General features: G+C 39.6%; 1 protein-coding gene across 2 annotated transcripts in view; it reads left to right on the top strand.

Annotated features, from left to right (window-relative positions):
* Positions 1–27,005, top strand: part of ulk4 (unc-51 like kinase 4) — a 125,615-nt gene that overhangs the window by 57,114 nt on the left and 41,496 nt on the right. For both annotated transcript variants that reach the window (XM_079468610.1, XM_079468609.1), the window contains exons 25-32: positions 5,256–5,312; positions 6,952–7,003; positions 7,287–7,381; positions 8,633–8,684; positions 10,762–10,921; positions 11,535–11,627; positions 21,284–21,332; positions 25,316–25,421. In XM_079468610.1, coding sequence (XP_079324736.1) covers positions 5,256–5,312; positions 6,952–7,003; positions 7,287–7,381; positions 8,633–8,684; positions 10,762–10,921; positions 11,535–11,627; positions 21,284–21,332; positions 25,316–25,421 — 664 coding nt within the window. The remainder of the gene's footprint in view (positions 1–5,255; positions 5,313–6,951; positions 7,004–7,286; positions 7,382–8,632; positions 8,685–10,761; positions 10,922–11,534; positions 11,628–21,283; positions 21,333–25,315; positions 25,422–27,005) is intronic.

Genomic DNA, 27,005 nt, shown 5'->3' with positions numbered 1-27,005 from the left:
AATGACACTTTGCTACAATGTAAAGTAGTGAGTGTACAGCTTGAATAACAGTGTAAATTTGCTGTCCCCTGTGTTGTCACAAGAAAATATATAATAATATATTTACAAAAATGTGAGGGGTGTACTCACCTTTTAACGCACCGCAACAGCAAGTGGCTCTGCGTGACCCTCCGACCCAAAGTTTGAGAACCTTTGATATAAGTGACCATACTGCCAGTTAGTGTAGCGGGTTGATACATTTGTTCGCTCACTCATTTCGCAATTAAATAATATCAATGGTTGGATTAAGTTTGCAATTTCGTCCTAATAAATGCAACTTCAACTATTTCTAAAGTGCTTATTGTATAAAGAACGGCGCTACCTCACATAACGCAGTGAAGCATTCCCTGTATAGAGTGAATAATTGATTGTCGAACGATCGATATCCATTACTTCAGCACCGCCGCCATGGACAGCACCTGGTAACGTGGGACATTAGAAAGCGACCTCCTAAGGTATAGTTCATGAAACACGTCCACTTTACCTTTAGAGTCTTCGTGGCGCGCTAAGAGACAGCGTTACCGGGAAACGCAGCCCTGTGGTCATTTCTGTGTTGTATTTTAATACATCAGTAGACGTTTTCACCTTGTAATGTGAAATGATCCCAGACGTAACTCCGGTGCGTTCGCTTCATTTCTCCTCGTGTTTGCCGTGTGTGTCTTGCACACGACCCGACGATTTTTAGGTTTTATCCGAGTAAATAATGATCGACAATGAATCGATCCTCGAGTAAGAAATATTTATTACGCCAGAAGTTACTTGTCAAGAAGTGAATTGTGGACCCTGGGACAGAGCTGAGGGATGTATCGTGACAGTGTGTTTGTGTATGAATGAATCAATGAATGAAGGAATAGATTGAACCTGCCAAAATAAATTACACAACGCTAAAGCTGAATGCAAAATAAACTCCAAATGACTTTATGAGGCATCTTTATCTGCATAGATAATAAAGAAAGAATTTGCTGTACCTGCCTGTCACTCGCTGCGTTTAATCACTGTGTGTGTCAGAATGAAATGATCCATTAAAGAGCTTTCCACATACACACACAAATATATAAACAGAGAGAGATTATTGCTAGCTGCCAAATGGTGCAAAATTGGATTTACTGCTGACACTCGGTCACGGTGAAATGAATACGAAGGGTTGTGGTTTTCTCAGAGAAAGATGCTTGTCAGTATAGAGCTGATGTGTCTCTGTAATGATTAAATACAGTCTAATGCACGGGCCATGGATTCAGCAACAGATTGAGTCATCTCATTTGAACAGCTGGACCTGATTGAGGCGTCTGTCTGGTAGCTCAGTTGCTATTAATTAAAGGAGGTCCGTATTAGATCCAGCGGATATGTGTTGATCGTTTCAATGGTCTTCACATGCCATTAAATGCGAGATACCGTCCACACTCATTAACGTTTTCAGTACGAGAGCAGTTCAGCCTGGCCAGACCGGTACAAAGCCAAACTAAAATGGAAAAAGTGGATGACTTTAATTGTAATTAAAGCAAGGTTATTATAGTCAACCAAAATATTAACTTTGAAAACATTTGTGTTTATTAAAAACCAAATATATTGAAATGTTTTAGGTACTGTAATTATAATGATAAACTAAGATCAAAATTAAATACAAATAAATGATTCTTATGGAGCAACAAATAATGCAATGACAAAAGCGTTTAATAAAATTGCTAAAAATCCACCTTAAGTTACCATAATAACTAAAGATCTAAAAATAAAAGCTAAATAGAAAAAGATTAGACCTACAACAAAACGAAGAACAAAAATATAACAACTCAAGTTGTTTGTTGTAAATGCCAAACATTAACATCCTGTACTCATATGCACTATGTTGCAAAGAACAGTGGCTCTAGTCACATATCATAGCTCATGCTAAGACAATTAATGGTCTTTATACATATCTCTTGAGACGTATAAACTTCTGCTTATTATCTATATGTTCCCATGTTATGTATCTACTTATTATGTATATGAAATTGCATTTCTGTAAATAGATCCTCCAAAAAATTACACAGTGTTCATTTATATTTCCTCGTTCATCTAAAATAAAATTATTTCAACCGTGAATGGCATGAATATATCGCTTGAATATATTGTTTAAACAAAATCCACAAGATCGGCAATATGTTATGAGTTTTATGCTTTTTACAATTATTTAAAAAAAACCTCTTTGCTTACCTTAACCTGCTTAACAAAGGAAAGCATGTCATAGTTATTTATGTTTATACGTATTAAGGTACTTAAAGTAACTTTCAATCATTTTATGTTTCAAACAGAGATGCCGATAGATTTCAGATTTTATTTAAAACCTGCCGAATAAAATACTGAATATTAAAACCTTCAAGATCCGTGAAATGTTGAGAATTTCATAATACTTAAGTTAAAACTTTCTCCTAAGTTTGTAACAATAATTTTGTTACTTTTTTAAACAACCTGTGTTTAAAACTCTTCCTTACCTTAAACCCATTCAAAATGGAAAGCGTGAAATAGTTATTTATATTTGAACAGTCGAGTCATTTTTGATGGGTTAGTGCACAAAGTGACCTGCAATTTCATGTTTCAAACGGACATACCGATAGAGCGGCGAATGTTACCGATTGCAGCTTTAATTAAAAAACATTCTGGTCAATTCAGCACTTTTCATGTCCATTTGTTTTATTTTCTATGACTTTTTTTGTACTAAATGCTACAACTATATTACAACTCTTTCCTACGACTATGTCTTCATCATTATTCTCAAATTTGGAAGTTGGTCATGTGCAAAGTTACACTACCAGTTTAAAAAATATCAACCAGAAAGCTCCTTTCACCCTCAGAGGGCGGTGCTTATGACAAATTGAACAGATTTTAGCCGAAAGTCAAAAAATCCGGCCCTGTGAAACTGTGTGTGTGTTTACTCATATTAAGAAAAATGCTGGAGGGCATAACAGGTTGTCTTCCCAGTAGCAGGCTGGTCTGCATCTTTGAGACTTCACTGGTCTCTGATGCCCTTGAGCCCGGCTTGCGTGATCTCAGCCGGTGTATGGTTCAGAGAGACGACGTGGTCTTGTAATGTCGGAGCATGCCTGTGTTTGTGCATCCATACATACATTCATGTGTGGAGCCCTCTCTGGTCTCATCCGTCTCTCTCTGGCCTGTTGCTTTACTGACAGCGAGCGCGGCACGCTGACACTCACAGCGCTCATCAGTCACAGGGGTCATCGCAAAGGTCATGATCCAGTGGTCTAGAAAACTGAAGAGTGGCAGCCCTTGTGGATAAGTGCTTAATATCTCATCGTCCTGCACTGCGACCTTTGACCTTGCATCATTACGGCCCTACAGCACAAACACCATCTCCCGCGCTCTCGTCTTTTAGACTCTGCCTCGCTCCAACTGAGCTGCTTTGGAGGGTGCGATCACATCCCAGTGTGAGATTTTAAACGGTGCAGGCTTGACATATTTTGTTGCCTAGTCAAAATGGTGCATGATGGGAAAAATGGCCTATGCTGTTGGCTGACAGAAAATTGTTTTTGTGTGTGCTATTCTTTACAATCAATGCTGGTCAGGTTGCGCTATATGTCTGCAATGAGATCTTGAATAAAGCCCACGGCAGATGGTGTTTTATGTAAGACTGTCTGGTATACATCTTAGCTTATATTGTCATTTAGATTTTTTTGTTTATTTAAAGACCAAACGTACTCTGTTACTGGCGTAACATCGGTTCCCTGAGATATGGGAAAGAGTACTGCGTAGCAGGACGCTATAGGGAAAGCAAATTTTTCTCCGATGACTGAAGATTTTTCCCATAATGCAACAAAACTGCACGCTCATTGGTTTGTGGAAATTAAAACTTTAAACCAATGGCAGCGAAGCTACACGGACCTATGACAATGGAGCCCACCAAATTGGGTGGTGCTTATGGCTATATAAGCAGACACAGCGCTGCAGTGTTCTCAAGTTACTTCGACTGAAGCGTCGACCATGCAGCTTTTAAGCACGGCCAGAAACGCAGTGCTCGTTCCCGTGTCTCAGGGAACCGAGGTTACATAAGTAACTGAGTACGTTCACTTGTACTGTGTAGCAGGAAGCTATGGGGAACCAATACAATCCCGACGTGCTATAAAAGGAACGATAACTCAAGACCACCCTGGAACAAGGTTCAGGTTCAAGCAATGTGTCTGGTTATATAGCCATAAGCCCCGCCCCTTTTGGCGGGTTCCATCGTCATAGGTCCATGTAGCTTCGCATCATTAGTTTAAGGTTTTACTTTTCACAAACCAATGGCCGCGCAATTTCAAGACGTTATTGGAAAAAGCTTCAGTTATCGTTATACTACTCAGTACGAGTTGCAGGTCTGACCACGGCTGCTGCATTAAGTGTAAGATCTTATTGTAAGATAGGCTATCTAACCTAGGCCCGTTTGTTTTTTTATTTTCGTTTCTTATAAATTTTTAGCTTGATGTGTGCTGTGGTTATTAATTTGGTACGGTCTGTGATTAATATAAGCAATTGTCATTGTACATTTTTGTAGTTTTGTGTGTTTTTATTAAGAAAGATATTGAACCCACTATTAATTTAAGTTATTGCCGTTCCCTAAGTGGCGCTAATTCAAAACTGAAAGTAAAATGAGTCATGCGCATGGCTGCATCTTCGACCACTCCACAGCAAACCCCCCACCAACTGTGTCACCCGTACTACTGGTGTTGTTACACGTCTATTAACCGGTCATCACCACCACAACCCTACCAATGTGTGTGCGACTAAAACCTGTTCATGGCCTGTTGTGTGATTTGACATACTGTACTGTATGGTCTATTTGTCATGTGCTCCACATCTGACAGACTTCTGACAGATGAGAGAATAATGATAGCGGCGGGGTTTGCTGTGAAGTTGTACTGGTAAATGCCTCAGAGTAAGAATTTAAATCTCAGTTTTAGTGTATAGATGGTTTCATAGGGTGCACTCGCCTGGTCGTAAGTAAACTTCCTGTATTTGGTTATAATATAACTATTTATTGTACATTTAATTTAAATTAATATCAATTTAAATTAATAAAATATTTTACATTCATTCTTTAAGATTAAAAAGATTACTTTACATTTGTTTATATTATTGCTGCTGAAACGGTCTAAACAGTAGCAGTACAGTGTTGTGTAGTGTCGTGGGGTTGTGTCTTTTAGAATGGATATCTATATCACTTTATATCTGTGCCTCTGGTTTGGCAGATTTTTCGACCACAAGTGGTGACTGAAGCCTTTCTCTGCAAATTTGGGAAACTGCTGGTGAGTGCAATGTCTCAGTTTGGTGATTCAAATTTTAACTCGATTTCAACAAAGTATTATAATAGTACCATGGCAATATAGTAAGAGGTGGTAATGATGGTTATATTTCATTATTGGTGTATTTAAACTGTTTAATTTAAACAAAACATGTTAAAAATGTGTGTGTTTACATAATACATGTCTGTACTGTGCATATTGAGTTTGTATTTATAAACACATGCTATATACATACATACATGCATGCATTTATTTACGAAATATATCCTAAATATTATTTCAATTATTGATAAATATAAATAAATACTGTAATTGTTTTCAAAATATATATACACATGTGTATGTTTTGGTGTTTATAAATACAAAATGTATATGCACCGTACACAGACATACAGGTGCATCTCAAAAATTCGAATGTTGCGTATAAAGTTCATGTTTCAGTAATTCAACTCAAATTGTGAAACTTGTGTATTAAAAATAAATTCAATGCACACAGACTGAAGTAGTTTAAGTCTTTGGTTCTTTTAATTGTGATTATTTTGGCTCACCTCAACAAATTAGAATATGGTGACATGACAATCCGCTATCGTCTCAAACCACCTGCAAAGGTTTCCTGAGCCTTCAAAATGGTCTCTCAGTTTGGTTCACTGGGCTACACAATCTGCTGATCTGACAGTTGTCCAGAAGACAATCATTGACACAAGGAGGGTAAGCCACAAACATTCATTACCAAAGAAGCTGGCTGTTCACGGAGTGCTGTATCCAAGCATGTTAACAGAATGTGGAAGGAAATAGTGTGGAAGAAAAAGATGCACCACCAAAATTTCAAGCTTCCTTCTGCTGACCAGCTTTTTAAAGATGCTGATTTCATTTTTCAGCAGGATTTGGCACCTGTCCACACTGCCAGAAGCACCAAAGTTGGTTAAATGACCGTTGTGTTGCTGTACTCGATTGGCCAGCAAACTCACCAGACCTGAACCCCATAGAGAATCTATGAGGTATTGACAAGAGGAAAATGAGAAACAAGAGACCAAAAAAGGCAGATGAGCTAAAGGCCACTGTCAAAGAAACCTGGGTTTCCATACCACATCAGCAGAGCCACAGACTGATCGCCACCATGCCGAATTGAGGCAGAAATTAAAGCAGAAGGAGCCCCTACCAAGTGTTGAGTGCATATACAGTAAATTCACAACATTTATGAAGTATTGTAATTTGGTGAGATGGTGAATTGGTTGTTTTTTTTGTTAAATGTGAGCCAAAATCATCACAATTAAAAGAACCAATGACTTAAAGTGCTTCAGTCTGTGTGCATTGAATTTTATGTAATACACGAGTTTCACAATTTTAGTTAAATTACTGAAATAAACAAACTTTTCCACTACATTCGAATTTATTGATATGCACCTGTATATTATATATAATATACTATATATGTGAAATATGTAAACACAAACTTTTATTCTGGATACGATTATTCGCGATTAATCGTTTTACAGCCCAACTTGTAATGCACAATAAAAAGTTTAAAATGTGTTTTTCAAAATTGTGTTTTTTGCACGTTCAAATTTCTGTCATAATCTGCGATGTCTGTAAAAAAAAGTTAATGTTGTATGTGACATCTCTTTTTTTTACATATCGAAAGAATCACATAACCTCCATTGACTCCAATGAGACAAGTTTGGGAAGCGCTATAGGTAGATTTCTCTCTCTCACATACACACACACACTGCATTTTGTTCCTTGAAATCAGTCTTGCATGAACTAATCTAAATGCTTTAGTTATTATATAAGACGCTTGGATGCTTCATAATAAGACGTATGGATCTAATGTAATTTCGCCTCTAAATTCCCAAGCATGTAATTGGTCAGGAGATGAGACGCGTTTTTAGCCATTACCCCAAAACGAAGTGCTCAATGTCACGATAACTGTTTGATTTCTTCTGCGCTCTCAAACATCCTTTCTTCTACAAACACCAGGTCAGGCAGCATCTGAAGAACTGATCCGAAACACTCTTTCCGCAGTGGAGGCCGTTTCCCAGCATCCCGTTCTGCTGGGCATGTATCACCGCACAGTGAGTATGCACACTGCTCTGTATAATGTCAACCTTTTTGTTCTTTCAACATCTGTGTCAGTGTTTAAGCATTATTGGGACACACGTTTGCTTCCCTGATTTGAAATGGGAAACTGTTTGTGGCCCAATGCAACTAGTAAAAGTTCCCCTCTGGAGGGATTGACTATATAGAAGTACATCGGCAAACCAGCAGACACAATTATATCAAGCTGTGTATGGAAGAGAGAGGGCTGCGGTCGCTTCTGACCCGAGATCTCGCATCCTCACGCATGATTGATCTGCAACTGAGACCAGGGCTCAACTCTGCCCAGAACTATTATTTTCACAAAGCTCTGCAACAGGAAATCACTCAGGAGCAGCACCAGCATGCTGTGTGTGTCTGCTTGTGTAATGAGTATTGACGTGCACACTGTAGGACCGATGCATCTGGAAGCTTTGAGAGGACACAGACTCTCTGATGCTCCATAACAGGAGAAGACACCTTAATTACACTTCGCCAGGAGTCATCAGATCCCATTCTCCATTCTTAACACACAAACACACATTTTGACTCCGAGTTGCCACTGCTTGCATTTTATTGGTTTATTTTGCTCCCTGCAACTCACTCTCATGAGGAACACAACTATTAAAACACAATTTCTTACACGTCAGTTTTAGACGCCTTCACCTTTGCTCAACTATTAAATAAAGAATTAACATTCTTCTCACATTCATGTCGAGCATTTCATATCCAGCATGCACAAGATCAAAGACCTGCCGCAGGTTTCGCGCAACATCTCCACACGACTCGTGGAAAAAATGTCTTGCGATAGACAAAGAGAATGGCTTTATAACCTTTCCAATGCGTTTTGGTGGCGTTCTTCTCTTCGGGAGTCACAGAGAGCGAAGGCCTTTGTTCGAGAGATGCCCACAGCCATCCACATTAAGACACCTGTGTGCAACATTTGCTTCCTCGCAGCTGATTGTAGTTGGTAATAATGGTAAAACCCGATTCCAATTTTCAAAAGAGCTGGCGTAAGGCCTTTTGTTGTAACACACTTTCCATGATCAAAGGGCAGAGCTGACATCACATTTCCATGCAAATTGGAGCTGAGAACACTCTCGTAGTCTTTGCTTCCAGCTGTTTCAGTTTCCCTCACACACTGTGCACATGCGCTCTGGTGAGACTGCTGACACGAGTACTGTAACGCATATTAGGTGAGGTTTTTCACTTTTAGAATAATGAACGTCTGTCTGTTTTTTGTTTTCAAGGTTGTGGATTTGATTGTTCCGCCATTGGCTTCTCTAGCCTTCAGCAAGAATGGTAAGACACACGTCAGCTGCAAAGTCTACAGTACCTATTGAAAATGTGCTTGTTATTATTTTCCGAAGCTATTCAAATTCTTTAAAGCTATGAAATGACAAAAAAAGCGTGTCAATTGTGTACTTACTAAAAATGGTTAGAGACCGGGGAAAGAGAAATCAGATCTTTTTTTCTAAACGCATCATAAATGTTATGCAAGTATATTGTACTGAATTGCGGAGTTAAAAAGAGCACGCATGGCCCCGCCCCAACGGGATTTGACAGTTGAGAAACGATGTCATGACACCGGCCGCTATCCCGCGAGTGGGCGTGGTTTCAGTGGCGACAGCCGACACGCCCCCAGCGTTTGAGAGCAGAGAGTCCCGCCTATTTTCTTCACGTCAAGCATATCCAGCATGCACAAGATCAAAGACCTGCCGCAGGTTTCGTGCAACATCTCCACACGACTCGTGGAAACATTTTTATATGTTATAATATTTTTCTCCATTCAAATTTGGCTGGGTGGTTAATAACACACTTTTCTTTTGTGTCAAACTCAGAACACGTCTTTTAAAGTCACTTTACTCAGACTTTAAAACGAAACTTTCTCAGTTTCCAAATTATTCTAGATCCCTGGTTCTCAACTGGTTCGGTTGAATGACGTCATGTGTATCATGTGCTTGTTTAAAAAAACGATTGACTAATACTGTAAAACTAACAAAAATGTGCGACTAATATGGCTACACTGATGAAGGCTATTAAATAGCAGTCCCAAACTAGTTTTTCAATAAAAATGTTGGTTTGAGCCAACCCCGTAATATAAACATATACAAAATAACATTGTACTTTGCTGTTATGGAAACAAGAAGTACCATGATGAATACACAAAACAAACATGGCTGATGAAAATACAGTAAATGTCATACCTTCATGTAAATCCTTCCCAGCTAACATGCACACGCCAACATCTTCCATGCACGTCTTTCAAAATAAAAGTCTTGCATCAAAAAAACATTTAGAATTAAGTTTTATGTTTCTCAAACTGTACACTCAACGACCCGCATAGATAGTCTTGTGACCCACCAACACTGTTCTAGATTATTGCTTTGCACACTCTGCAGATTCTCTCAACCAACTTAATGAGGCGCATCCTTTATTTTTAAACAGTATAGAGTGCCGCAGGGATGACATACTTTTGTGGGTCAACCCAGAAGTTTGCGCCGCACTGGTTCCCTCGACCGAAAGCCTATGGATTTACCCCATAGACCTTTTGGAAGATCGCAAAGAATAAGATCTGAGATTAACATTTCGTCTATCAAGATGATCTTGTATTATCTATTGTTAAATATTTGAATACATTTTATTATTGAATTGCCGCCACATTTGTTGTTTTTGAAGCCTAGATACAATCACCAGAGGTGAAAAGCCTACATGATGTTATAAACAGACTACACCACGGTCGCTTGATATTAACGTCACCACCAAGCCACTGACAATATTTGCAAACTTGATTAAAGTTTGTCCTTCTAAGAAATAACTCTGTGAATGGATCTGCATCCACATGTTTGGAGTTCATACCCACGTTAGGTTATTTGTGAGATTTTAACGTGTCATGACGTTTAATGTCCCCGACAATGACATTAGTCGATTTTTGCAACTTGTTAGCAACTGTCATTGTATGTCATAGTCAAATATTTAGAGGTTTTGTTAACCACAGACCTTGTTTCAAACATTTAACCAAAGCCCTTTAAAAAATCCTAAAATTCACACGCTTCTGGGTTTTGCATTCAAAAATACGTCATCCCTGTGGTAATCTATTAATGGAGTGGTCTTGTATGCTCGAAGCTTTTTAGCTGATTTTGTTGTACTATCTGCTTTGACTCCCTTTCATGCTTTATATTGGTCCAAAACTTTAAAATTCTTCAGGAAAAAAAGGGGTTTTAAGAGATATCAGTCAAACGTGTCCATACTACTAACTATTAATGTACATCCGAAGTACAACGCTTGTGAGCTCATGCACACATCTATAGCCGATCGCCTTACATGTATGGACTGTAGCAAGTGTAAATCTAACTGTTTGTGTGTGTGCTTGTCCCAGTGGAGTGGCGAATTGTGAGTCTGCGTGTGCTGTCAGAGATCACGCTGCTGCTGCTGAGCCAAGAGGAGGTGGATGGAGGTAGAGAAAGAGAGGGAGATGGTGAAAACTCATCCTCCAACACACGACTGCTGACGCTCATCTCTGAGGCCCTGCTGCCACAGTAAGACCTCTCACCTACCCGCTCCAACCCACCCATATTTACACATCACCAGCTATTCTGTGATTTGGAGAAGCATTGTTACGTCTGTCATCGTTTACTCACCCCATATGACTTTTAAATGCGGTGCTTTTTGTGTCGTGACGGTTCCAGAAATACTTTGACGACTAAGAACGGCCAGAAGAACATTTCTGATGCTGTGTAACAAGATTAGTACTCTGGTTAGTCCGGTTCAACGTCTCATAGTGTGGTTACGTGACTTTATGGAGGAATTTATTCTGCAAATGCGTTTTATCTCCCGTTATTCGCATTAAACCTTTTTCACAAAAATGAAAAACCACCTCATGCGAGCGTAAAAACGTTTTTAATTAATGCTTTTTAATTCAATTCTAGTATTTAGCACTTCCATCACTCGTTTCTGATGCGAAACTTCCAAATGCAAATAAAACCAGAGCGATGGAAACCCGCTTAAAGACTACACACTCAAAACATTGCACCACACAAATATAGTTTTATTGGCAGCATTTCTATTGGCGATTATCGTTGTTGTTTGCACTGTAAGTGTAAGTTCATGTTGTTCGTGGTTACGGTTTCCTTATGTGAATCTTTTTTGCAGATATGAGACTCTACTCCTGGAGCCAGACCCTGTTCCTGTGTATGCCCTCAAACTGCTGGTGTCCCTCACCGAGCATAGCTCACCTGTCAGCAGGTAAACAACAACACTCCTGACACTGTGGTGGATATGCACTTGTGCTCATTCCTATTTATTTCAATAACTTTTGGTAAGGAACCTCTAAAAATACACTATTTTAAATGAAGTCAGGGTTCTGGTAAAGTACATCTACTATAATTTGCAATTTATGTCAAGAGTATGCAGGTGGGTGATATTCATGAAATCTTGGTTTCAAGATGGCAAACATGAGGTTCATTAATAAACAAGGTATGACATGTTTTTAAAGCATCCTGTAGCATGTTTCGTGAAGTAAAGCGAATTCATGATGCCTGCACGAAATGAGGAAAAGCTGCGATGTGCGATAACATTGTTTAACATTGCGATGACGATGTGACTTGCAGTAGATGTAGATGAGCAGTAAATCACTTTTCCCCCAAGTATTTCCCTAAGTTCAAGATGGGAGATGTTTGTAACGCATGTCAGCCATCTTTCTTCTCCCCTGGAAAATGTTTTTACTCTAGTGAGCGATGCTCACATCCAATACCAGCTTCTACACAGAAAATGTACCCGTAATTTAATTATACCAACTTACAGCTGGCCAGTTCATGAATACTGATATTTGCAGGGTGGGAAAAGAAGCCCTTTACCAAAGTTTGTTTTGATGCGTTTCTCATTTAGACCGGTCTCCTGTGTGTTCATGAAATCAGCGTTATTAGATTATTGATCATGAAATTTTTAAAAGTAGGTCATAGCGAGGGGTAGTAAACTTTTTAAGTGGACTTGAAGATGCATCTGCAGACTAACTTCTGCTGTAATATATGAAAAAAAAATTCAATTAAAAAAATTGTTTAAGTCCTCTAGGCAAGAAGCGAGGTGGGGTAAAACTAAATGAGCGCTCATGATTTTGCTGTGCACATTAAGTGTAGGCTAAGCTGTCATGTTAATGAGTAGAATTATTTTTAATAATGTGAAAAGATGCATTTTGCTGCCATTTTTGCTAAAATGTTTCATAAAAAGTCCATTAAGCTTAAAATACAGATTCATCGGTTTTTCTGTCGGGTATGATTTTGTTGTCATTTGACTTTAAACCACCCAAAATATATGGAAAGAAACCTGCAATATGTTTCAAATGGAGATAAAAAGAAGAGACAAAAGTTATGGATAGCAGCTTTAAAGGTCCAGTTTGTAAAACTTTTAGGAATTGCAACCAACAGCTCACTCTACTGCCTCCTACCCTTTCAAAGCATTACAGCGGACTAAGATGTCATCACATTTTCATTGTGGAAGGAGATAACATATTTAGGAAACACGCTCTGTAGAGCAGTTTGTCCATTTAGGGCTACTGTAGAAACAAGATGGTGAATTCCACACAAGGGGACCCGCGGCGCATGTAGATAGAAAGGTTATAAAAACATAACACTTCATTATGTAATGTCTGTTTACATATCTGAAGACAATTCTGCATTTCTGATAAAAGATCCTCCCAAAAAATTAAACCTTTGAATAAAAATATAATTGTAATTGTGAAAGTTTACTAATCTCTTTCCAAAGTCTAGTCTTTTCTGCATATTATTTGCACTTTTATAAAACTCTCAGATTCATATTCAGAATATTTTTATGCATTGACACTTTTTATTTGATATTTTTGTAATCATAATTATATTATTTTCTAGGGCTGGGTATCGATTCTGATGTTTGGATACGATTCCGATTCACAACCTCTCGATTTCGATTCTTGATTCTAGTCAATGATTATTTATATTTAATACAAATCCTATAGATATTTCTAAAAAAAGATCAGTAAATTTCACATTACAGTGGTGAATTATAAATGAAATGAAGAGCCCCAAACCTGTATGTTAAGACTGAAATACACTTGGGTATATTGAAACAGAACAGGTTATTTTACATTTAAGATACAGTATAACAGAATTTTACAATATTGGCTGTAAAGAGGGGCGGCAATCATATAAACCGCTGCCTTTAATATGAAGGTGATGTTAAATTCGATGACACACCCACATCCGCCATGTTAATGAAGCAATGAATGAACGATACACTCCCAGTAACATCCACCCATTGTAAAAAGAAAAGTGACATATAGTGGATAGAAGTAGCAATAGCATTCACATTAATGGATGTTCGGCGCTTGCGAAAATATGTAAGAAAATATTTTTTTAACCAATATTGAATCGCCCGCATTTTAAAAAACGATTAGTAAATTTTTCTATTTAATCTTTTGCCCAGCCCTGTTTTCGGCATTTGAAGGCAATTCTACTATTGCTTGAAGCACTATAGAGTTTAACCCAAAGCATTTGGCATGATTTACCCCACAGATAAACAAAAAGATTTTTTTTTTTACAAGTTTTTAAGCATAACAGTTCACCTTGTGTTTTTTAAGATCTGCACTAGTGCCGTATGTAAAGAGTTAGATGCAAAAATGAATTAATTCGTTTTATGTTCACATCTCAACCAATATGGAGCTTTTCTAAATATTCTATGTACCGATAGCTACATCATTTAATATGGCTTAAACGAGATACAATATTAAGGTTGTCTTTTAGTTGTGTTTAGTTCATGTTTTACAATTGATCTATACAAATATAGTTTGAACCGTGTTGTACACTACACAGTATACGTTTGTGTGTATAGTGTGTAGTTTCTCGAACTACTTTTGCATATACAGAAATTATAGACTGTCAAACAGATGCGCACACCAACAAACATGAATATTCCACCTTTAATTTTCTCAAAGATTTTGTCGGTCGCTTTCATTCTTTGCCTTGTACACACCACCTCTCTGTGTGAACTGTAGCGAGTGTCTATGTGTGTACATGTTAGACAGCGCGCGTACATGCATATATATGTGTGTGTGTGTGTGTGTGTGTTTCTTATCTCATCCTCATCCCCCGCTGTTTTCCTAATGGCTCCTGCTGGCCTCCTGCACATTGTCTTTCTTGGTGCTGATAGAGGCTGAACTATTCAAATTGATGTCACCAATCGGAAAGCGTTCGCCCGACGCCGCGCCAACCCCCCTCCTGCGTGAAGCCATTTCCACTCACAATGGTGAAATTAAATTGCGTTTGCCAGTGCTTGATAAAGTCCTAAAAAGCGCAGACCTTCTCTTGATGGGTTCCGGGCAAAATAAGATTGCAAATGAGGGACATTAGCAGGTTTCGTTCGAGCTGTGCCGCTCCTTTATTATCGGTTGTGATAGCAGTTCAAACTTTCCAATTATCGAGGACCTTTGGCCACTTCGGCTTTGTGCAGACGGCGAAATATATATACGTGTTCTTAAGAGAGGCATTCCGGATGGCTTTTTTTCATGGTTAATTTTATCATTGTTAAGTGTTTTTTTTCTGGATTACATTGGCGAATGCTCAGGTTGGGGATGATAAACTAGTTTCCAACCAGTGTGTTTAGATTAAACTCTTAATGAAGTGTTCGGTCTCAGTAGAGGAAGATTTCACACATAGAGGGTGTAAATGAAAACAATTTGATTGACTGTGTTGTTCTTGTGAAGGGTTGAGAGTGCATGTAAAAAGCTTTTAATACTTAATAGGTTTCCAACTTTTGGGGACCTTAACTTGATGCCTACGCATAACTTGGCTCATCGTCACAAAAAGCATGTATGTGCTTTACCCACCAGGCCAATATTCAAACATTCATAATGGAATTGATGTTCAGGACATGGAAAATTGGAAGATTCTAAATAGTTTTTCCTGGCCTGGAAAAATATGGGACATTTTAAAGAAATCTCCAAAACAAGATGGACAATTTTAAGTTAAAGCTTCCATAACTAACTTTTGTCACGGGGTGAATAAGCAGTGGAGGCAAAAGCAAGTCACAAGGAGTTTATTGCCAAAGGCAAAGCTCAACATACAAATGAGTCGGTCGGGAACCCATCACGGGTAGACTTCTCAGCAGAGACGCGGGGGAAGACAGAAGCTCAACAGAGAGTCCAAACAAACAACGATCTGACAAACCACGCCTACCCATACACAACACACAGTGCACGGAAGAGTCAGTCAATTACCCAACCGTGACAACTTTTGACTCATTATCGCCATCTCTGTTTGGAAGATAAAATTGCATGTTACTTTGTCATTTTTCTTTATTTGGGTTTAATTCAGCAAAATCATGTTAAACTGACATTTCCCAAAAAGCAGAGTTTTTATCACAAGTACCTGTGAACAGGAAGTTGTGAAGTTTCCACTTCCTGTTCTGAGGCATTTAAAAGGGAAACTGAAAATAGAGAAAAGTGGGTGTGACATGTGTTTTCCATTGTGAATTGATTGGACGCATTAAAACAGCTGTTGCGTTGTGATATAGAACTGGCTGCGGTGACGGTTTGAGGGTAGGAGTTAACAGATGCTCTGTCCACGTCATCGGAGAAGGATCATCATTAGATGACGGAAGTGTCAAGCTTTTCAGATTTTGATTGAATATTATGAGGGCACGTGGAATTTAAAAAGAAAATGACCCACACTGATAAGCTATTTATAATACACACTGTCATATTCCTTGAAAAAAGTTTTTTATTTCACAGCTGCTTTAACCAAAACAGTTACAGACTGTAGCTTTAAATATCTAACTCGACTTTTTCCAGTCAAGCGAAGCATGAATATTTAGATATCTTTCTCCTCCAGTGAAGGACTCCTGGCCTCCACTGCAGTGAAAGGTGACGCCCTCTGTTAGCAAGATATTGGACTGGACGTGTTGTGTGGGGGAGCTGTCTGTGTCCATGGTGCTCAACCTGTGGAAGTGTCACGATTTGTTTGTATGTGTGACCGACTATTATTCTTTCACCACTGTTTATGTGGGCAACTCAGGCTTGAAGGGATGTGTGGGCAGCAAGGTTTCTCCAGCTACAAACGCCGGCCCCTGACAGCAGGGTAGACCGCTGAACGCTCCAGACAGAGATGGATGGACAGATGCACAGATGGTGTGTCTGGGATCTATGTAATGGATCTATTTGGTAGTGCACTAGAACAAAATAACACACCGAGGTGGAGAAATCACACCCAACGCTGGCTCTGATAGCGTCTCTGCCCAAGCGGCCCGGTGGCGACGGTAAATGTCACGGCTGTTACATGGAGGAAATGAGGAACGCTTGGCGGCTGTCCTCACCGAATGATTGGAGATCTGATGCAAAGGTTGTCTGCAGGCGTGAAGATTATGTGCATACTTTCTCTTATTAGTTGCTTTAGTGTCTTTCGCTGACATTTACCAGTGGAAAGGCCAATCTGGAAAAGTCCTGGTTCCGTGAAAATGCTGCTTAGCACGGTTGAAATCGCTCTTAGATGCTAACAAAAAAGCGACGTGTTCTGAGCTGGGACCCACAAACCCAAATCTCCTTTTGTGTACCAAGAGATAGAAGAGATTTAGATTTAAGATGGCTGGAACAAACTTTATCTCTGCTTATATGTAATTTGGAATTTTAGTATGGATTATATCTATTCTAGGCTGGGGTACGTTTCCCATAAGCATCATTGGCTAACTATGATCACAAAAACAATCAAACATTAATTTACAGAATTTGTTTTAAAACAGCTTATACCTTTGTAATAAAAGAAACGTAACAAATAAATGTGTTTAAGTAAAATGTCTGAAATGCAAGGGGACATATATTCAAAACACTAGCCACTAATGGTAAAATGATTGGACATTTTCCTTAAACATCATGTAACAATGCCGTGCCACTTGCTAGACCAGATCTCGCCTCAAATCTCTTTTTAAAACTACTCGATAATTGCTCCGAAAGTCTGTGCCGTGCTTGTTATGTGCGGTGATGTTAGATACAGTATATTACTTGTTTTTTGTATCATGCAGCGCAAAGTTCAGTCTTAGTAACAAACTACATGCAATTAAAGACATTGTTAATTCATATTTATTTGCCCAGACATGGAGTAAGTGACAAATGTTTGGAAACGGTGTACAGGTTCATTTGCAAGTCATCTGCGGGTGAGTGTGGAATGTGCTGGTTCTCGTTACCGGTCTCACAGCACAGAAGACGCGGAGAGTCACGATGCTGCGCCGGGTCATAGCCAGACATCGCGCTCATATGCGCCGGGGGTTTCGGTACCCAACCTTAAAAATGTCACATGTGCATAGTGCTACGTTATATGTACAGTATGTAAACATAAATATAATTAACTAGAAGACATTCTAGGTAATACGTTTCTCCAATGGTGCCCTACCAGCGAGTTATGTCATTGTTCTTTAAACGTTACACTGCATAAAGTTGACTTTTTAGGACACAATGTCATGCATTGTGACGTTATTTCCAGAACAATTAAGCACACCATTACCCTCACCCCCAAATTCTCATTACAGAATGTCTCTGAATTATTTTACTTTTGGATTTTTAGCGATTCCAATCATTCCCAGTGCTGATTCTCATTACCGGTGAGGACAAGAACACCAGAAATCATTAAATTCTGCAAGAATGAATCCTTATGCTCATAACATACGCATCTTTTTCTTTTAGAAAAATAAAATTTCTTTGTTGACCTCAGAGTAAAATTTGTCCACTGCCTATTCTTTACTGTGAGATCCCCCAGATTCCATTTTACTGTGAACCACATTGAGTTCATGCAGGTACGATCTGAATAACTGCGCTTCTGGACACCTGCGTCCTCGCCTGGGCGGCGTGTAAGTGGGTCAGGAACCAGATTGGAAGCTGCGCAAGTGAAGGGCTCAGTATTTTCTCACCCACCCAGTTGACCCCATTTGCCTCCGCAAATGCCCGTCATTCAGAGAGATGGATGACTGATCCCATTGCTGGGCTCCTTGCCTATTAAAGACCTAATGGAGCACATACCGGACACGAATAAGCCTTCAGCGAGAAAAGGCCGCTCTCGCTCACTCTGTTTCTGGTGTGTCATGAGATGAAGTAGTCCTATTCATTATGCCTGCTTACTCCGTTGTAGCCGGAGTGTGTGTTTTGTTTTCAGCTCCAGTGTTTGTTGGTAATTGCAGAGGTAATGATGTTTGTTGGGAAGGAGAGCGCAGACAGATGAGAGATCATTGACTGTTCTGAATAAGCAGGCTGGGGATAGGGCATATGGTACACACTCCAGCGTGCCAATTGCTCAACATGCGTCACTGTTCTGTCAGCGAGCTTTGTGTATTGTGGGTGATTGTCTATTTTATGTTGTCGTATGAGTAAATTTGTTATTTTTAGAGCAGGTAATGTATTCCTTGTTTGAATAGTTCCTTCTGTAAAGCTATCGACTGTCAGAACTGTGGCCCAGAAGTATTGAGATCTCGTGCTCTTGTGGGAGACTTGAGTTCAGTCTTTTAATGTCTGGACTATGAAAACCAGGAATCACATTATAGCTTTTTGCTATTCATTGTACAGTTAATTTAGCTCATCCTAAAGCATTTTAGTAGACATCATAGCCATGTTAAACCTTGCTTTTGTATTGGTATGGGCGGTGCACCCATTTTGGGAACATATTATTGGCCACAATAATATTATACACCCCTGCGTGCAAGATGAGTCATTAATATTTAAATGTTTTCCCGCAGGGGGTGTCACAATATCAGATTTTCACTACATGATTATTGCAGCCAAAAGAGGTAACAGTTTTGATGAAAGAAATACTGTTCTTATACAAGTTCAAACAAAATGTTGTGTATTTTGCCTACAGTTACAGTGTCAACCAGGTAACGGGTGCTGAATTATTTACGATAATTATATTTATTATGTGTGTAGGTTTAACCTTAATAATCACAGTTATTAAAATCACAGTTATTGTCAATACAACACTGCCACTTTTCCGCTATATACATTTTGGCGTGGTGCGCCGCCACAAGTGTTGCTAAGTTAGAAATGCTCTCACAAGTTTTAGTTACTTTTGCTCAGTAGATGCTCAATCAGACAAGCCCAGCGTCTTTTTGGATAAACCTTAGCTTTCATTCAGTGGGAAAATGTCTCGCTTTCACGTTGCAGGGATCCATTCTCAGCGTCTACTATGCGCAGGGAGAAGCAGCACAATCAGTTCACCGTATAACTGTGACTTGTTAATGAAAAACGTCACACTGATTCTGACTGTTTGATATAGAAATATGAATACAGTTTGTCTGTAAATATGCACATTGTTACCAAGACGCTGTGTGATATAATATAGCCAAAATCTCCGCTCTATACGGTGCATGTTGTGATTTTGTCAGAAGATGTCACGGGTATAAATCAGGACTGACAACAGAAACAGAAAATGTGTACAGGCTTTATTAAGCTGTTCTTAAATACAGAATGTTTCGAAAGTAGAACCAAAACGGGTGTAAAGTTTAAACTCAAAAACTACACGATGACGTCACAAATATGTAAATTACCGTGTGACGTCATCCTGCTCCATAAATCCACAAAATCCTTGCAGAAACATCATACAGATGGATTTAAGACTACAGGAAACAATTTGGATTTTTTTGTTGCTGTCACAGTTTCTGGTTGTTGAATTCATTTTGTGCTCAATCCCTTCCATACTACAAAATTGTTTTGGAGCTGTAAAACTGGCATTTTATTTTCTCCGATATTTTTACCCTAAAAATCCCTAAATCCCAGATTTGGAGCTGGGCTGCTTTCTAGTAGACTTTAATGCACAAAGAGGATAATTCTCTCTCAACCCGCGGCTTTGGGTTAATATAGCAAAAATACAGCAAGTTCAGTGAGAGATTTTCTCCTATAGACCTCTTCATTCAATTTATCTCAGGTACTGGGCAACTCTCTCTCTTTTCTTCTCTCTCTTTTCTTTTCCCCCTCTCTCTCTCTCTCTCTCTCTCTCTCTCTCTCTCTCTCTCACACAGAACTCAAAGAAATCCTGTTCTATCCTCCATAGACGCCACACTCTAGGGAAAATAACACTTGCTAAGTAATATATCACTGTATTGACTGGCAAGGGCACCATGAGTATTCCACATGTGACCCTTTGACTCATTTCATTCTGTCTGTCTGTTTTGTTCTCAGTGTTGTGGCGTTCTGCTTCAAGCATTTTGCATACATACGGTAATTGTCCGTGAATGAAAGAGTTTAATCAATAGGAGAGCATGGCAAGTCATTTTCAATAAAGACTTGAATTACTCCTCTGAGCCGTGCCCTCTGGAGCATTCTGTGGCTGCGTGTGGAAACCTATCGAGCTGCCTCCTAAGACAGCACTTTTGGCCATTGTAGGCACAATCAAACTTTCGATTTACAGATACAAACCCACTGAGGTGCCAAGCTAGTCAGCATTTTAGCCAGCTAGACATCATCTCTGTGTTTTAATGTTCGATAGTAAGCCGCCTGCCTAGACAGCATTTTGAGAGTTTAAACTGCATTTTTGGCACATTCAATGTATGATGCAGAAAAATGCTGTCTAGGTGGGCAACTCAGTAGATCTTGAAAGGCAGCAGCATTGTTGTGTATTTTTTCCCTCCACTTGCTCCCTCCATCCCTTTCATCTATTCATCGACATACTTCCCCCTCCCTCTCTTTCACTCGTCACTGGATTAGTCAAAGGTCATTTTCCCAGCTGACTGATCTTGGCACGGCAGAGCGTTCACACCTCAGTGGTCCCGTTCAGCGCCTAAGCCCAAACGCACGCACAAGTGTCACGCTAATAAAGATGGAACGCGAGGCCAGCTCCATGAAGTAAATGTGTGTCGCAAGCTAAATACGCACTCACATGTGACTGTGTTTTCCCCAACAGGCTTGTTAGAGAGAGCCGTCTCCTGCCTGCCGTCTTTCAAGTCATAGAGGTAAGCGTGCTTCTGAGCCTTTTGGATTTCCACCATGTCTGTTGACTTGATTTATTTATTGCCTTTTGGGTTTTCTGCTCTGACTTTGGAAAGCAATGAAATTACCACAGAATGATGAGCCTTATGGAAATCAGAAGACACAGAGTATTTGAGAAATTGGTCATGTTGAAGAAATGCAAAAAGTGTTTTGTCTTGTCTGCATAAGAGTCTGTCCTACATTTCACAAGTTGGCTGTCTAGAAAGCAGTCATTAATGCAAAAATTATAATTTTGACGCGCTCACTCACACATCATTTCTAACTGTTTTTCTCGTAGAGCTCAAATAAAAAAAATTTGTACCAACAGTTTAATAATGACAAAAAAAACTCAAAACCCCATAAATGAAGTCGATACAGCCGTAACAAGTGTTTGCTTGTCCACTTCTTTGCTATTGCTTATATGCAAAATTACATTTAAAGGTCCAGTGTATAAAATGTATCGGCATCTTGTGGTAAGGTTGCAAAATTGTAACCTACGGCTCAGTCCACCACTCACCCCTCCCTTTCAAAAGCACTATGGTGGCTGACACAGAACTTAGATGTGGTCACGATTTCACAGTGTATGTACAGTGCATAGAAATAGCTTATTGTAAGGTAACGCTTTATTATCAAAACCAAAATAAAACTTCATAACATAAGGCCTCGTATATAAGGTCTTAATACACCTCTGAAGACATAGTTAATTCTGTCAATAGATCCTCCAAACAATGACACACATCACCTTTAAAATATGTTAATACAGGGTCAGGTAATTTATCATTTGTTTATAGTAAAAGTAAAGCTTGTTTCGTGTTATAAATGTTCTGTGTGTTTTAGTGTGCAACAGCCGCACTTTCCCCTTGTTCCCATCCAAGTATCCGCTGAGTTATTATGTAAATGAGGCGGCGAGGCTCTGACCTATCAGAGTGTTACGTGTAATTGGGTTGCAGAGTTAATGGAGTGTGGATGTGAGGCCTTTTCAACGGCAGGTTACATTCTCATTAGAGTGGACCCTGCATCAACTGTTAGCAGTCAACACTAGCCTCTACCCGCCCAAACACGCACACACGTAGTTTATGTAAGCTGTTTTTAATAGGACACAGTGGAGGCTAACATTTTACAGGAATTGACATAGTTTGGTCCTTACCATGAACATTTTAAGGTCGAGATGTTCAATTTCTCTGTTCAGCTGCTTTTCCCGAAACTAAGACAGGAATGAGACGGGCTGATCACAGGCTAGTAATATCCATCTAGGCGGGTGGTTGTTGTTTGGCAGAACATCTTTCAGAATTTTGAGAAATAATGTGATGTGTGGATAGTCAAATATATTGTAAAAGTTGTCAATAGTGTGACAGCAACAAAAAAAGAATCAACCTCCCTTATTTATTTTACATTATAAATATAAATGTTAATAATAATATAAATATGAAAAATTATATATATTTTTTTTAATTGCTGTCACACCATAGCACAGATGTACAGTATATTGGTCAACTATCCACATTCGTTCAGTTTGAGTTCTTTTTGTTTACAAGGTAATAAGCGGCGTTTCTTGAGGTCCATTACACAAGTATACACAAGGCTTGGAGTATCTCTGCTTTGTGGCCATGACTAGTTTTGCTTACGAAGAGCAGGTTTTCTGATATTGAACTAAGACCTTTTATGGCCCTTCAATTCAAAACGTGTTATTGGAGGCCATACTGAACATGTTTTAATAGCTCCAAGCATAGTACAGCCCAGTGTAGGAGCCTCAGCGTGGTTCAGATGTGGTCCATTCAACCTCATGAGCCCTGAGAGATACATGAAAGCACGCTGAAGACTCTAATGAACAAGTGATCACTAATGAGACAGAGAGAAAGAGATTTGCCTGAGGAAAGATGTTAACTACAACCTTGCATCCTATAATCCTGCTGTTCGTCCATTTTTCAATCTGCGTTGGAAAGGTTTACCACTTACAGAGCATTTCAATTGTGTTAACACGCGAAGATGAGTCGTCTTGGTGAATTTCCAAACAGAAAGTAAAGCCGAAGACAACGTTTGAGTTGTATATGTATACCTAGCCCTTTCATCTCTGTTATCTGCAAATACTAGAAGCCATTATACATTTCATGTCAACAACACACACCAAATTATGACCATGTGAAGCGAAAAATGTTGACTATTTTGTAACAGTGGCACGTTTGAGATATTAGACGGTTGCCTTATGTTTCTCATAGTGGACATGTTGGTAAGCTGGATCTATTTCAAGCAGACGGTTAAACTGTTACACTCAGTTTATTAAAAAAAAAAATTTGGAGCATAGGCTTTACTGAAGGCGGTCGGAAAGCATTTAAAAAAAGATAAAATCGTTGTCGTATCGTTGAGAAAAAAACCTCCACTGAATTTCTATGTTGCCCTCAGTGTTTGTATTGCACTGGCCTTCTGTTGAATGTGACCTTTCTGTATAGATCGGACAGAAAAAAAGAAACCATTAAGGTTCTTGAGAGCCGAGATGTGCATTCATTCATCCAGCAGAAGAAGTGGACGGAAAGCTTTTAGCTGTTCTTGTAAGTCAGAAGTCAATACAGTGGATGCAGGTGTATAACAGCGTCATGTTCTGAATACGTCCTGCACTGACACCTTGTAACAGCCGAAACACTGGAAAGTCATTTGTAGGCCCTTAAGTTATGAAATCTTTATTGAACGAATGCAAGGTGCCCACTACTCTGGATTTAACCATGAACGTGTTAACCTTTTTTCATTGTGGGAAACTTTTAAGAGGTTTAGGTACCATAGACATTTATAACTATAGGAAATAGTACCTGATGTAAGGCAGTAAAAGGGTGTATAAAATCTGAGAATCTATTGAATTCTTCTTCTCCAGGGTGCCACTAAACTCCATGAAATCAGTTTTTTTGACATAAGCTAGCACGTTTCTGCATCGTCCCAATATTAAATGCTTCCTCATTGTCTCTTCTGCAGTGTGTGTGTGTTTGTGTGCTGTATTTATGTATGGACTGAAGGTTTCTGATGAATGCACGACCCCTCCACTCCACCTCTCCCGAGGCTCCCCGTGAAAATAAAGCTGAAAAAGTAATGATTCCAGGCCTTGAAAATTCTCACACAGCCTGTGGAGGGGCTCTGAGATCCCCCTGAGACGGACCCTTCCTCATCTGTCTGTCAGCGTGCAGAGTTGGCCAGAACTCTCTATCTCTCTTTCTCTCTCTCTCTGAGACCTCTAATTAAAAACCCCATAGATTTTTTTCCTTCCTCCTTCGGCTTTCTTTCTGCTCGCCTTTGTCTGTTTAGCATGTTTTTAATCGGCCCCTGGACCTGAGTAGCTGCAGGATTAGATGGCATCTTTGACCCCTAGAGTCGAAAGACCCAGACAGCACCATCCCAGCACCTCCGGCCTTACCCGTCTTCCCCATTTGGCCTCACCCAGCCTCTTGTGTCCGCCCTGGGGAGAGATGAGATGGGCAGAGCCAAGATTCTTGCCATCTGACAGCACCTCTGCCCTCTCTCACTGGGTTCACATTTCACTCTGTAAAATAGCACACAAACACCCGAAAGTGGAACTGACAGTCTGCACTTTTTTATTTTATAAGTTTATAGCCTACTTTGGAGTATTTGCCTGGTGGGTGTGTTTAATATCAAGGAACTGAAGCAGGTAGTGGCTATTGTCCCCTTTTTAACCGTGGTAAAATCACCTTAATGCATGGCATAGTGTGGTTAACTGCTGATATAAAACACAGGAGACACTAACATGAAAAAGACTGTAATATCTATAGTTATAGTAAATTATATAATTACATATTTTATTTTTAAATAATCTTTTATTACTAAATGAATGAGTATGATTTTTATATTTATTCTATTTGAAATAAAAGTAAAAACGTAAAAATGCGTATCTTTCAGCTCGCTGAAAGCCGTGCAGGAAGTATGTTCCGTTTATTTTGGCATCATGAGCGTATTTTTTGTTTTTCAGGAGCACCGGAATAACGTCCTTGGCGGCACGATGCAGAACGCCGCGGCTCTCCTCTGCAATCTGATTGGACAGAAGGGCACAGACCTCCGACCGTTCTACCAGCAAGGTGCAGTACATCTGAACGTGGCTCGCTTTGATACATCATCCCAGCAGTTTCAAACCTGCTTCTGAACCACAAAACACAAACCCACACAGTCTTTTCACCCAGACTGCGGCAAGCACATGAAAAGGGCCAGCATTCACAGAGCTGCTGCATTCAGAGAGCTGCCCCTGTGTTGCTTTGGAGTGTTTTCATTCCATTACCAGACCCTTATTGCTCTCATCTGGCTGTCTGACTCTTGTGTGTGGCTGCGTTTGAGGGGGAGGGAGTTCAGCTGGCTTTTCAAGGGCCGGATACCGCTGCTTTTATCAGTGAATGTCCCTGTATGGACTCTTGTGTGGCCCGCATCTACCTAGCGTCCCGCCCATCTAGTCCTCACATCACCCACCATCTAGGATACAAACAGCCTTCCATGTTAGTTCTGCTTCTTATTCTCTCCCTCTCCTGTTCCCATCTCACGCTATCTACCCAGCCACTGGGCAGTCTCTCTCTCATCTGCACACGTCGCTATCTGCTTTCTCTGTTCATGCCAAAGCAAGGCTGTTTTTATCCCAGCTTCCCGCACGAATCCCCGGTATCACCCTAACACTTTCAGCTCCCTGTGTTGAATTATTGAGTAATGGATTCCTGTATTCTTGCTCATGTTGACAGTTTTTGACCCGCACGTTAGCAGCATCCCTGTCTTCGCCACACACCGGGGCGAGATGGACATCGAGCTGTGCGGTTGCGTGCGTTTGTGTGTGTGCACGTTTTTACCAAAGGAGAAGAGTAATATTCACAAACGCTCTCGACATTCAACACGCTGTGACGAGAGGGGCACCATGGAAAAGTGTGTTGGCTCACAGTTGTACACGCATACTCACAGATCTAGAGATGGTAAGATTTATATTGACAATGTGAAGTGACACATTCCCAGCGTTCTGTTCCAGTGATGTCTCACACCTCAGGAAGGGAGTGGTGGCTGGGCGAGAGGAACAGTGAATTTGCTTCAGCGAAACACATTCCTCTTAAAAGCTTCTAATATGGGTTTAAATTTCATTCTCACCAACCTGAAGTTTCCCTCTGAAGTTATATAGTTGAAGGGGTAGTTAACCCAAAAATGATCATTCTGTCATCGTTTATTATGCTCATGTAATTATCAGACTTGTATGACTTTATTTCTTCTGCCAAACAGAAAAGAGCATATTTTGTAGAATGGACAACATTGGATCACATTGGTATCCTTCGTATGCACACAAAACCACATATTATGAAATATCTTCGATTGTGTTTTACAGAAGAGTCATATAAAGTACAGGTTTTGAACAACATAAGACATTTTTTTGTTTTGTTTTTAGGTTAACCGCAGAAAGGGACAAATTAACCTTCGCTGGGCTGTTTCAATCTGAAATTCTGAGTTATTTTAATCCATTTTTGGGTCAAACATAAACCATTTTCTGGATTATTTTGAATAATTACTTGGTTGAGATTGTTCCTTTTTTCAAATAAGTCCGGAATGTTTTTTGAGGGTACCTTTTTACCCATCATTGACAAAAGGTACAAAAAAAAGTTACAAATGTTACAGGTCATAATATTTTGTTTCACCTTTGA

The sequence above is a fragment of the Barbatula barbatula genome, assembly GCF_947034865.1.
Source record: "Barbatula barbatula genome assembly, chromosome: 12".
Taxonomy (NCBI): domain Eukaryota; kingdom Metazoa; phylum Chordata; class Actinopteri; order Cypriniformes; family Nemacheilidae; genus Barbatula; species Barbatula barbatula.
The sequence above is the reverse complement of the archived record's forward strand: the minus strand, read 5'-3'. Positions and strand labels throughout refer to the sequence as shown.